This window comes from Stegastes partitus, unplaced genomic scaffold (genome assembly GCF_000690725.1).
Source record: "Stegastes partitus isolate 25-593 unplaced genomic scaffold, Stegastes_partitus-1.0.2 Scaffold10, whole genome shotgun sequence".
Classification (NCBI taxonomy): domain Eukaryota; kingdom Metazoa; phylum Chordata; class Actinopteri; family Pomacentridae; genus Stegastes; species Stegastes partitus.
Genome location: NW_007577741.1, coordinates 1,221,840 through 1,234,971, shown reverse-complemented (window position 1 = coordinate 1,234,971; position 13,132 = coordinate 1,221,840). Strand labels below are relative to the sequence as shown.

The following is a 13,132-nucleotide window of genomic DNA, read 5'->3' as shown; positions in this document are numbered from 1 at the left end:
ATCTCCTTTGGATTGAATGCCTGATGTTGATAATACATCAGAAATCGGAGTAGTTTTACTTGTAGTTGAGCAATGTAACAGTATTTCTACCTTAGCACAGGTTTTCAGCACCACTGTTCGCCACCGTATTGATTTCTGCCATTTAAAGCCTGTTTCTATCTATTCTGGATCAAACCTGCTGCCGACTGCAGAGGCTCTTTGGACTCTCTATATACTTTAAGATCAGTGATATAGCACAGCCTGGATGTTACCCAAAGGCCTTTATAGCTGGCCTATGGAACTTTTACTCAAAGGTAGTCAATGTGGCCACAAGTAAGAGGATAATGGTAAATCTTAAAACATAAGCCCGAGTCAAAGCCAGCCAAGTGACTCATAAATGCCAGTTACACAGAGATTTCTGTGCAAAGTTTGCTAACATCAGCCCGGTTAAGTTAGACACACTGTGCATATCCACAAAGGCTGCAGCAACAAACCCCCTCCTGAAACGAGCAGCCTTTTGTTTCTTATGGATTCAGCTTTTCATTTGCAAAGAAGAAAGCCCTGGCATTACCTCTTTCAAAAGTTATGGTCTGGCTTTAAAGCACAATTCAGCTGACTTGCCAAATGTCTCTGAGCAAATGGTTTATTGACAAGCACATAACAGTTCATTGACTTAACAAATTATCTCTAACCCTCTTACTCTTAACGACAGTCCAAATCGATAAAAATGTCTCTTCTGCAAATGCTACAGTGTCCATATGCGCTTTATAGTCGGCGTCACACGAATTACAACGCATCCCTGCTATCTCTCGTCTTCCTCCTCACAAGCAGGCCGGCAGAGGCAAACACTTTGCCCTGCTTCTTTACGACGCCGACAATAACAGCAGACATCATGGGAGCCACGGCGGCTCAGTGGGTGATAATGTGCTGCCTCGCAGCAGGAAGCTCGCATGAGGCATAAAACTGTATAGTTAATAAGTTTGAAACCATTATGTTCCAATAAATAGTAAAACACATCAGAATATACGCCATTAGATTGTTTTCTCACCAGACCAGTTAAAGTGTGTCTCACCTGGAAAATGTTGGAGGTCTCTCTGTGAACAACAAGTAAAATACAACATGATATAGTTATTAACTCATCCCAGAGACACGGTGCTTTTACTAAACACTACTACGTACAAATAAACGACATAGACAGAGATCTCCCAGTCGGGTCAACATTGCAGCTTCATGCAAATGGCGGCAACACAAAGCTGTATTATGATGCTGACAAACAAATGAAGTGCCAGCTCCACTTGCACATGTCCAGCGAAGCGAGTGATCTCAGTGGTGAGGTGGAAGGCTGCCACCTCATTAATGACAGCATCAGACAAAACGCAGTTTGATGCCCACTGAGTCGCTCATTTGCTGGAGTTTGAGCAGAATTAATGGTTGAGACAAGAGTTTATTCCCCTTTGTGGGAATCGGACCGGACAGCTAAGTAAACACTTCAGTGGGATTCTTGCAGTTTTTTTTCGTTGTCTGATGAAACATTTAATGACTTGTGCGGTAGAATCTCTGTGCATGATCTGCTTTAGTCAGAGCAGCTCCATAGTGTCTGCTGGAGTCTCATCAGTCACCTACACACACGCAGACAGGGAAAAAAAATATAATAGCATTGCATAATGTCTTCAAAATCCGGCACGACTTCTGAAATAAATTAAAATTTATCAAGATGACAGCGAATCGTCAGACGGAGAGGCAATGCAGATGAACACTGACAGCATTTTAATGACAACTAGCTGCTCGATGCTGTTTGGTTGATGAGGGGGAAGTCCTGCTGTTTGGCTAACTCTCACACAGAGGATATTGTGTGGAGAAGAATTAATAGGACATGACAGGATAAACAGTCTCCAAGGCCCACTCTTCAGTGGGCGTCTCTTCAGTTGGATAAAGACCTGCATTTGGTTCAAGCACTAACTGCCTTTGGGAAATGGCTAAAAGGTAGAGACAACAGACAACACACCGCGGCAGAAGTGAGGAACTGTAAAACAAAAAGGGTTAGTTTTAAAGAGCATACATGAATAATACAAATAGGAAAAGAACATATTGTAACTCTGGGGTTTTCCGTTATCTGTCACTCATTCTTCTCGAAAACACAATGCACGCCAAGAAAGGCTTTTTGCCACATGGATGCTTCTGCCGGATGATTTAAACATGACTTGAGAAATGTTGTGTCTCAAAAATAAATGAAGAAGTTAACTAAAAAAAATAAAAAAAAACAGCTCACCTTCTTCCCATGCGTGACTCCCATGTCCTCAGCATAATCCAGATTTGGTGCCTGCCACAGACGCCTGCTGGACCCGGAGTGGACAGAGTCTCGGCAATAATTTGAGGTTACTCTCTCTCTGCTCCAGCAGCCAAGAATGGCACAGAGAGGGGACAGCGCTCAGTGCTCGGACCAATGGTGATGATCCCGGAGAAGCAGCCACCGAGCGGAGGAGAAGCTCCGGCCCAGAGAGCTCAGAAATACACGGCAGTGGAGGGAAGTTTCAGCTGAAGTTTCATCTGATTCAAACTTTAATTGAAGATGCTTGGGTTTTATGCAAGTATTTCAGGGGAAACATAATGCAAGGTTTACTCTGGTACATGTATGCAAAATGGAATTAAGATTTCACATGTAAAGACACATGGAAAGCTTATAAAACACAGCATTGTTGAAACGTAAACCGGCGGTTTCCAGTGATTTTGGCTCGTGACCTCGAGTTAAAAATAAATAAATCAGTAAAGATTGTGTCTAGTTGGAGTTTCAACAATTTTCCCCTCCAAGCAGCTCAAATTGTCTCATTTAAATAACTATTCAGGGCCAAGAGAAGTCAAATTATCAAGGATTTCACACAAGCATCTGAGAAAAATATGAATCCAAAGTTTGCAATGGTGAATTTATTCTTTCCTCTCTCATTATTCATCTCACTATTCATCAGATTTAACCATTATATCTGCTGTCTACATGTCTCTAAAGCAGTTTACAGTTAAGTAATCAACTGATCACAGAGCTCTCAGTGAGGTTTACTGTTTAATATATAGTGACCAGACTTCCTGTTATACTGTATGTACATAGTAATGCCACATTAACTTTAACTGTAGTAAATAAAACATGTTCCTCTGAGTAAAACGCTGCTGTGAATCGCAGACAGACACCATAAATAACAATCCCAGAACCTTCAGGGAACCTGCAGGAAACAGGGATCTTAAGCTTTTAATTTTAGAAGGGGAGTTGACACCATTTGGAGCGGCGTCACTTTACAGAGAAATCTTGAAAGACCGTTTTAAAAAAAACAAAACAAAGAACCTTCCATCACATCGTGTCAGTCAGTCGGTCCGTCAGTCTGGTTTCTGGGAAAACAGCCGGCCACCTCCACCATCTCCGGCCATCCTTCATAAACGTCGGTTTTCTCGTCGTGAGCAGCTCGCTGACAGGTGAACAGAGAAGAAAACACGCTTCTTTCAAACTTTTAGCCCATTTTAAAATAGATGGTCTTCTCTGACACAAATAGAACAAACAAAAGTGCGCCGAGCAGGTTCGCTAACCTTCTCAAAGAGGCTTTTGCTTCTTGCTCCTGTTCTCCCAGCAAACACCCAGCTGTCTCTGTGTTTTACAGACCTGATCAAAGCGCTTCCCATCCCGACAAATATCTCCCTCATTTCATCTGTCATCCTGCCACGGAGTCGCACGGCGGGGTCAGATTTTGTGATGTGAAATCATTCTAACGTGTTGAATCATTGAAAATCTGGACTCACTTCTTTGTCACATCATCAAAGGAGGCCACCAAGACAATCATTCCGGGTTTAATCTCCTTCAAGGATGCCAGGATGTCTTCTGGGTCTTTAATTTAGAGAGAGAGAATAAAAAAAAAAATGCCATCACTGAAAGGCTTTAATAAAGTTTGAAATTGAAAACCTGAATAAAAGATTTTTTTTTTTAAAACCTCTTACTTGCAGTATTCATATTAAGACAGTCTGATTTCTCTACAACTCCATTTTCACCTGTGATAGAAAAAACACATAAAAAAAAGACTGAAATAATCATAATAGACATGAATACTGTGAATTAATCACAAAATAAAACTGAAAACTCCAGACAAGCTACAAAAAAAAAAAGGGACCTTGAAGGGAGACTTCAAAGTTCAAGAATAAACTCTGAAGTTTCTCAGCAGCTTATATTGCTTCTGTAATGATCTATACATCAGCGTATTGGATTTTACTCACCATTTACCACCACAATGTTCAGGCCTGGTCCCACGTTGTTAAACACATGGCTCATGATGCTGTCGAGACACACACGAGGAGTTTAGTTTCTGCTTTTGTCTTTTGGCTAATTCAGCCCCCGCATCAATACATACATTTTCCCATCGAAACAGATCTTTGGCCCGACAACGTTGGCCGCTCCGCTGCTGATATGTAAAGCAAAATGTTGAGGCGGGCAGACTCTGGAGAGGCGGCACTTTGGCACAGATGCAGTTGGAGCTGAAAATGTAGAATAGAGGGACAGAGAGGACCTCCTGATGGATACAGTTACTGTGGGAATTGTGTAATGTAAAAAAGATGAGTTCTAGTAATAGAAAAATATTGCACGCCAGGGGCTGCAGAGAGGCTTCCAGTGCTCCATATGCATTTCTCATTTATTTGGATGACATTTCCCTCAGGCCTTCTTCAAAATCAACAGTCGGTGGAAGGACAAAGGCGCTTGTATGTTATATAGGCCACATCCTAATAACACGTCTGATGGTGATTAGATAATCGTGTTGCATTATTCCGGCGAGGAAAAATAATCAAGGGGCCTTGGGCGAATGCAAATTTCAAAAACAAAAAGGGTGCAGCTAATCAAAACACGTCAAACCAAATGGAAGGAAGCGCCACGTAGCACGCTTTCCTATATAATCTTTAGGTTAAGCGTCCTGCCCGAAATGTTAGAATAACAGCTCGAAAGAAACCACGTGGAATCTGTATTCAGTCTGCGAGGTGGCAGGCTTTTCAAAGATTCAATAGTGCTCCCTCCAGGAACGTAAAACATCTGAGTTACCTCCTCTTGGTGCGAGTGATAACTTCTCAGTTTCAGTATATCTTAGAGAGGAAATAGGATGATTCAATTGGACAAAATATACTGCTGCCGGATAATTCGACAAACAGATTAACTCCGTGGTGTAAGGGTGCCACTTTCAAATTGAAATCCATCCTCTGTCTCAGCGCCACGGAGATTGTAACCGCCGCAATAATCTCCTCAAGGCTACATTACTGCAACTCAAGCCAGGGCCGTCCTCCATGTCTCGTCTGCAGCTGGTGCGAGGCTCCTAACTGGTACCAATAAAGCAGAAATCATTACGCTCGTGGTAGCGTCTCCGCGCCGGCTACCTGTTAAATAGAGAATTGATTTTAAGGTTCTTTTATTTGCTTATAAAACCAGGCGCGGCTTGGCACCTGGGTACGTCTCAGAACTACTCTGCTCTACCTCTAGGCCTTGTTGATTTATTACCTCGATGCATAAAACCACCACTTTGCCGGGTCATTGACAAATTAAACATCGTACACAGTGTAAATTAGAGGATAACAGTTTGTCCGGAGCCTCCGTTGCTTCTCTCCTGGAGAAGAACAAGAATGACAGCTTAATTATAAGACGACAGCGAACACATACTTTCATTCCTTCGACAGAACAGCTTCCTAGAGATGAGATCTCCACAGGCTGGTCTGTAGCCTTGGTTACAGCCCATAATTTGACCGAGTAGCCCCTTCAGACTGAGACCCGAGCACACCTGAGATCTCTATTTTTGACTTTTGCAGTGCAAAGACTTCCACCTGTAACCCCATCAACACATAGGAATTCTTTCTTTTAAACAAATAGAAGATTAACATGTCGATAAATGATAACGGATTTTACTTTCACAGCCTCCTAGATCCTCACAACGGCTGCTTTTAGCCGCCCTTGAAACAGCTTTCCTCTTTTTTAGTCAAATGATTTTCTAGCGTTAACATTTTTAAGAAAGAGAAACATTTTTCAACGGCTTTTGAATGCTCTCAGTGGTTTAATTTTTGAAGTATATTCATTTAATTTTGTAATTTGATCTGACTTTTTTCTTTTTACGACGCTTTTAGCTTGTTTTCTGCGCACACGTTTTTGTTGTTGTACGCGGCACTTTGGTCAACTCCGGTTGCTCTGACTGCATTTTGCCAATCCACGTTTTGGGTATTTATTTGTGCTTCCATGATCAGCAACAGGGATTTCCTTTGCCCCACGTGACCCAACCACAAGAGTAAGTGATAAGGTAAACGGCCGACTTAGTGTGACACGAGATAACACCGTTTGTTGGGATCTCTTTACCTGAGCGAGGATGTTTGAGGCGGTTACAGTGATAAGTGTAATTACAGTGACTCCGACAACCGCAGATGCCCTCGGGGACAGGTGCTGGAGGAGCTGGAGTTGGTGCTGATTGAGGAGGAGGTAAATATGAGTGCACTTGGCAGCCTCTTAGGTTTTCACCTCTCTTATACCGTGAGAGGTTCTTCTTTAAATACATTGAGTTGACAATCAGACTCGAGTGTACGCCGGTGTTTTGTTATTATTCCCACGGTCCGTTTTGTGCTCTTGGAAGTGGTCATTTGTTTTCAATGCAAGTTGAGTTTTAGGAGACCAGACAGTGACAGTAAAGGACAGATTTCTTGTGTTTTCTTTGTTCCTGTCAAATGTTTTGAGCAAAAACCCAATGCTGAGATTTCGTACCTCAACGGGTGGGAACACGCTTATCTCTTCACCATCACATGCTTTCTTATGGTATGGATTATACAACATACCAGCGTCTTTGTCCTGCTGAACAAAAGGCCCGAGGACTGAAAGTGACACCCAGTTTAAAGAGAAACGCATACAAGAGCTCGACTGTGCCACACTTTTTACCTGCTCCCAAGAAAAATTAGTTTTACCATTATTCAATTCAGAGGAACCACTTGAGAGAGAGTACATATTTTATATTAAGTGTTAAAAACGGAGAACGTCTGACTTACCTGTTTTGAATTTTAGTTTAATTTGATCTGCATAAAACCCTAAAAAAAAAGAACGAACGGGGACGGAATGGAAATAGCTTTTACTGCGACGCTAGACTTACTGCAGATTTCGAAATGTACTTTAAAAAAAAAACAACAGAAAAAAAACGATCTTACCGAGAAATGTTTTCGCTTTCCCTTGTGCATCAAATGAATTGATGGAGATTCCCCATGTGATTAGGAGGACAACAATTACAGCGGCGAGGTGCGGAGCAGCTGTCAACAAGAAAGAGAAAACAGATGAAGATCCGCAGAACTAAAAGATAGTGTTTTTAAATAAAAGTCAAATCTTACCTCGACACCTCATGTCTGCGACAAATCAGAGAGCTTTGTTCTGTCCGAGGAGGAAAAGTTGAGATCTTTCATGTGTGCTTCAGCAAAATAACAGAGACACAGCAGAGCTCGTGGTGTCATCTCATCTCCCTGATAACTCCTTACTCTACATAAAACACACAGCGATGTGACATAATCTATAACCACACCTACTGCGATGAACTGGATGAAGATCAAGTGACAGCTTTTTTTTCTTTTTAAAACAACGTCAAACAAGGGAAACGGTAACGGATACTATTTGATGTGAACAATGAGGTTTGCAGGCGGCAGATTGTGTTTAGCTGTGTAGGGGGGGAAAAAGGCACAAAGAAGAGATGGGAAGAAGGTTAAAAGCCTCATATTTCAAATTGGATGAGTAAATGGAAAGAAAGGTTTAAAGAGACATTGTACCAGGTGTCAGCGTTTTCTAATTTTATGTAAATTTCAGTGAAATCCGCTTAATACGTGGAGCTTTCCGCATGAAGCAGTTCACACGGACTAAAAGAAAACAGGAACAAGAAATTAGAGGCTGGAAGCACATTTACTGATACAACAGCAGGTATCAGATGTGACAATGAGACACGAACCCGGACGGAGGGAGAACGAGATTTATTGGAATATCACAAATAAAGCGAGGCGTCAGATGTTTCTGCCGAGACATCCGAGAGCGCGACGCTGCACAAGGAACGAAAAGACACAGTAATCCAGTAAAGCAGACATCAAGCCCTTGTGTCAGCAAGTATCTGGCCGGCTGATCCTTCTGCAGCAGCTGAGCCTTAACTTTACGTAGGAGGAGCTTCTCCGTTGTCACCAATTTGTTCACTCGTACGAAGTTGAATACTTTATTTTGGAGTATTAATTATATAAGCAACAAAAAAAACAACAACTGAAATACTGACACAGGGCCTTGAGACTACGACAAGTCATGCCTTAAAGGTCTTTTTTATTCAAAACGACATTGATTATTAAAATTACTAAAATTTCCCTACAGTGAAGCACGCCTCTTGTGGGAGCCCCGAGGGTTTGTTTGTGTTTTGTGTGAGCTCCCCAAACCAAACTCCCACCAGCAATGTTGACATTACAATAAAATACTTAATGTTAAGTGAAATAAGAGAATACAAACAGTTTCACGTCAGTAAATGTGCACAGCATCTCAACTCATCGCCTGGTGTAATACCACAGAGCACCAGCAGAGGGTCTTTGTGTACTACCGTTCACTGATCAGATGGAACATTAAGCATGCAGGGAAAAGGGGCCAGATATGGTTGTGAGAACCAAACATCCATGTTTAGTTTCATTTTGTGCGACTGCAGACAATGCACAGACAGCAGCGGGACAAACACGGGCGAGTGTTTGTCATTCGGCACTTCACAGCCCTCGTGTCTGTCGGTGAGAAGTCAGCAATACTTATATACTCAAATATAACATCTCCTCTCTAATAAAGCAGACACTCGCTTTAGATAAGAGGCAGAGCGGGCGGATCATCAAGTTCATGAGCTGGATTAAACAAGGACGATCTGAGCACACTTCAGACGGTGCACAGGAGGAATATTTAAACCCTAACTGACCCAACGCTTTTCCAAAATATAAAAAAGACAGAGCAGACATCATCGGTGTCGCCCATCAGCAGCTGCACACAAAACACTTTGAATGTTTGTGGAGTTTTGCAATAACTCTCCAGAGTCCTAACAAGAAGAGACAGCTGAAATTAGACGGGTTTCGTCGCCTAATTTGTTGATCACACAAACAATAAATAAAGCGAAGAGTGATTTCTGATTAATTATTAATCCGTTTGAGGTGCCGCTGGCACCGTGTGACACTGACGTCGCGATGCTCGCTCGCAACTCCCAAGCAGGTGGAGTCGCTGATTCCTTTTCCTTTGTGGCGAACGCAGCTGTCAAAAAACATCATGCAACATCAGTCAGCCTAGAAGTCCATTACAGAGGCAGTGGACTCGACAGCAAATTGACTTTGAGTGGAATGACAGCATGCAAAAGGAAATAATTTCAAAGGCAACTAGCCAACTGCGAGATAGCTGGGGTCTTACTGCGGCTATTTTTAGCTTCAGATCAATTAGGGTGTTTGAAATATCTGAAATGTCATATCTCCATGCAACGATTTGTAACTGCTTAGTTCAAAACGGAGAGTTAATATTACTCACACGTGCTGTGGCAGACTTACTCAGACTGAGTACATGTAAAGGTGCCTGAGAAACTTGCCAAATTTTTTTTTTTGGATTTATCCATATTTAAGCAAATCATCACCTTGATGCAACAATACCAGACAATTTGTTTTCACATTTTCCTTTCAGTTCTGGGAGCTGCGTTGTGCCAGAATGAATCCACATTTTTTTCTCTTCTCAAGTCAAGTGACAAAGCGTTTAAAAAAAAAAATATGCTAAGAATCTAAATAGTTGAGTCTTAAGTCTTCCGCAGTGTGAGGCTCCTTTTCACACAATCAGAACTATGGTGGTTTAATCAAGGACATGGGTTTGGTTTTGCAGAAGACGATTCCTTTTAAACATAACAGGAATTTTAAAAAAAGGAGTTAAAATGTACAGATGGGTGACAAATGAGAGGAACAGCCTGAACCCTTGAACCCTACGGTGAAGGGATGCAACAGCTCTCTTATGCTGTTAGGGGCATTTTGCTGGCCTGGTTGGGGTCCATTTCTCCCATTAAGCTTTGATTGTAATAACCTGCAGACACCACAGATGCATAGCTGCTGTTGTTAGACTGTTTTCTAGTCCGCTTGGAGGACTAGACGTGTCTAAGTATTCTGTGCATGGACACGACTGACCTCATAGTCGTCCAGAATTTGTGTCTGCAAGAACAAAAATTATGGACTGCAGATGGGCATTTAATGAGAGGGTCCTAGCATGATGTAGTGCACCACCCAGTCCATATGGGCGCGACAGTATAACGCTGACCCTAAAGGAAAGGGTCACTGCAAATCAATACAGGGCTGTTCTGAGTGATCACCTTTGTTCCATGATGAAATATTTCTATTCTCATTTCTACCCAGGATGACAATGAACTGCACCCACGGAGCACAAGGGGTCACCAAATGGTTTGATGAGCAGAAAAATGATTTGAATGGTGCGCGGCGAGCAGATCTCCACCCAGTCGAACACAATGGGAGATTTTGGGCCATCATCAAAACGCTAAACGAGGGGATATCTGTTGGAAGAATGACGCTTCAACCCTCCAGTACAGTTCCAGAGGATTTTAAAATCAATGGCATAATGAAGCCCTTACTACACTTAATGCTGGGTTTCCCTTGAATTTGTCACCGAGGGTAGCAATTTACGAAATTTGACATATTTTTTCAAATTAGTTGTAGTCTAATTTCAGGAGGCAGAGATGCTGTGTGGAAGTCACACTGACAACATCACAACAATCACATTCAGCTCTGTTACTACTGTGATTCTTATCTGGGATATCTGACTGGTGCTCCATTGTGGCACATTTTAGCAGACTTAAAAACAAAAACATCTGAGTTGTGCCAGAGGCTCTGGAAGTAGCCTGCACGTCCCCACAGACATGGAAACCAGTACAAAACGTGGATGTTTATCAGCGGCTTGATGCCACTTTAAAACCACTGCATGCCGTGTGTTGCATATGCTAAACTCATCAGTGTCATCACCACGATAATGCAAATGAAGATCAGTGCTGCACATCAAACACAAAGACATTACACATCTAGAAAGAGTCTAAGCCAGGTGATAAATGCAAATCCAGACACACAAACCACACTGGAGCTGCAACTGGTTGACTAATTGATCCTCAGCAAGTATTTTGTTGTATATTGTTGAATCAAAAATAGCAAAAAGCTTCTCAACTCGTCGCATTTTCCTGACTCGCCGAATAGTGACCTCTGTTTTTAAATTGTTTTCTGATGTTGTGTCAACCATGATAACTATTTGCAGCCCCAAAGCACACAATTCATCTACAATACACTCCTTCTCAGCGAGTCCGGCAGCATCCCAGTTGGCGATTTATTCCAAAAGATCCTGTCAGAAGAAAAGAGGACGCTGCAATTGACATGTGATGTGATGGGGAAAGTTACAGCTGTGTTGACTGGGCCTGTGCGACAGATGACAGCGATAGCTACTACCAGGCGAGCCATGGTGAACTGACCTCGTCTGACTCCTCTCCCACTGTGCAGGGCCCCCTGTCACCGTCACCGTCCTCCTCCTCCTCCTCCTCCTCCGCCGGCACTGGATGCTGATCCTCCATCCGCCTCAGCAGCGAGTATCTATAAGTCGCCTCGCTGAAATAAGGGTACGTGACAGACGAGGGTGTTGTGTTTTTTTTACTGCCCTAAGAGTTTAAAATAATCACGTTAAGGCTCATTAATAAAGTTTGCTTACTTGACTGGGAAGCAGTATTTTCGGATGATCAATACGGCAGCAGCTACTGCCGCCACAGAGACGAAGATCACTGATGCAATAATCCCAGGGTGAAGCCTTAACCCGGCCTAAAAAGACAAATGAATCCAATAAGATCTAACAGTGGGGTAGTTAAAGAGCCCATAAACCTAACAGCTCAGTTCATGATGTGTAGCACAGATAAAAAGGAAATACAGGCAGGAGATATGACAGCTGAACAGCAGTGTGTTATAAATCATACTGGTGTACAACCCAAAAGCTCAGCAGCAGGGCTGTGAATCTCTGGCCAAGCACAAAAAGTGATATATTCTTGACAACCACTGATCACTCACATTAGATTGTTGATCACCAGACTAAAGTATCTTCAAAGTCAGGGCTGTGCATAAGATCATTTGTAATGTTGAGGGCAGAGAGCGAGACCATCAGTCTCTGTGGCGATAATTAGGATTCACACGGAGCGTGGCCAAACAGTAAATCCAACGGCAACCATCCATCACGTGTGCTGGCGTCAAATATGAAAAACAGTAAAACAGATGCGGTTTAACAGTAATGACACGTGTTTTGTCTTGTGATATACTCACAGTATTTTGTAATTAAATGGTCAACTTGGATATTATTTAAAGAGACAAAATAAAACGCCACTGAGGAGCAGAGCAGTTTCCATAAACAGTTTACTGTTATGCTCCATTTTTTATTTTACTTCCAAAGTCAAATCTGTCAAAATTTGTCTGCAAATGGGAGAAAAGAAGCGGCAAGTACACGTCATTATAAAAAGCTGAACCTCCACAGCGTGTTTTGTCCTAGTCATCCTGTTACTGTTACGGCACAACAATATAGAGTTTGCAATGTTTGAAACCTTGTCAGAAAAGCCATCCGTCCATTATCTATACGTCTTAATCCTCACTAGGGTCGTGGGGGGCTGGAGTCTATCCCAGCTGACTCAGGGTGAAGGCAGGTTCACCTGGACAGGTAACCAGTCTATCACAATTAACTTTGCATACTTCTCCAAATAGTGTAATAATATTCGTAATACACACGATAAGCACCTTAACTTCAGCACTTCAACTCTAGCACTTATAATCATGCACTGTGTATTATTGATTGATCAACTGTATTGTATTTGTCTATTTTAAAGCCTTGTAAGTTATTGATTTATTTATTTATTTTGTAGGCTATGACCCACCAAGGGACAACAGATGCAAATTGGCATTTATGCTAACTCTGGTGCATTTACAATATCCATCCATCCATCCATCCATTATCTACACACCGCTTAATCCTCATTAGGGTTGCAGGGGGGCTGGAGTCTATCCCAGCTGACTCAGGGTGAAGGCAGGTTCACCTGGACAGGTAACCAGTCTATCACAGGGCTACACTTAG

The 13,132-nt window shown here is 42.3% G+C and overlaps 2 protein-coding genes across 4 annotated transcripts in view; both read right to left on the bottom strand.

The window, feature by feature from the left end:
• Positions 1-3,059, bottom strand: part of LOC103360168 (protein FAM107B) — a 6,339-nt gene extending 3,280 nt beyond the window's left edge. The window contains exons 1-2 of the mRNA XM_008285843.1: positions 2,249-3,059; positions 1,052-1,073 (exon numbers count right to left, since the gene is read on the bottom strand). Coding sequence (XP_008284065.1) covers positions 1,052-1,073; positions 2,249-2,272 — 46 coding nt within the window. The 5' untranslated portion in view covers positions 2,273-3,059. The remainder of the gene's footprint in view (positions 1-1,051; positions 1,074-2,248) is intronic.
• A 122-nt stretch (positions 3,060-3,181) lies between these two features.
• si:dkeyp-67f1.2 (FAM3 metabolism regulating signaling molecule D) overlaps positions 3,182-13,132 on the bottom strand; it is a 14,702-nt gene continuing 4,751 nt past the window's right edge. The window contains exons 2-12 of one of the 3 annotated variants that reach the window (XM_008285821.1): positions 11,735-11,841; positions 11,502-11,634; positions 7,345-7,489; positions 7,168-7,266; positions 7,012-7,050; positions 4,362-4,485; positions 4,228-4,286; positions 3,955-4,005; positions 3,760-3,844; positions 3,550-3,676; positions 3,182-3,431 (exon numbers count right to left, since the gene is read on the bottom strand). In XM_008285821.1, the coding sequence (XP_008284043.1) occupies positions 3,327-3,431; positions 3,550-3,676; positions 3,760-3,844; positions 3,955-4,005; positions 4,228-4,286; positions 4,362-4,485; positions 7,012-7,050; positions 7,168-7,266; positions 7,345-7,357 (702 nt within the window). In that variant the 5' untranslated portion in view covers positions 7,358-7,489; positions 11,502-11,634; positions 11,735-11,841 and the 3' untranslated portion in view covers positions 3,182-3,326. Of the gene's footprint in view, positions 3,432-3,549; positions 3,677-3,759; positions 3,845-3,954; positions 4,006-4,227; positions 4,287-4,361; positions 4,486-7,011; positions 7,051-7,167; positions 7,267-7,344; positions 7,490-7,956; positions 11,375-11,501; positions 11,635-11,734; positions 11,842-13,132 lie in introns of those variants that run through there. The other 2 variants (XM_008285829.1, XR_520342.1) reach the window with 2 other exon arrangements.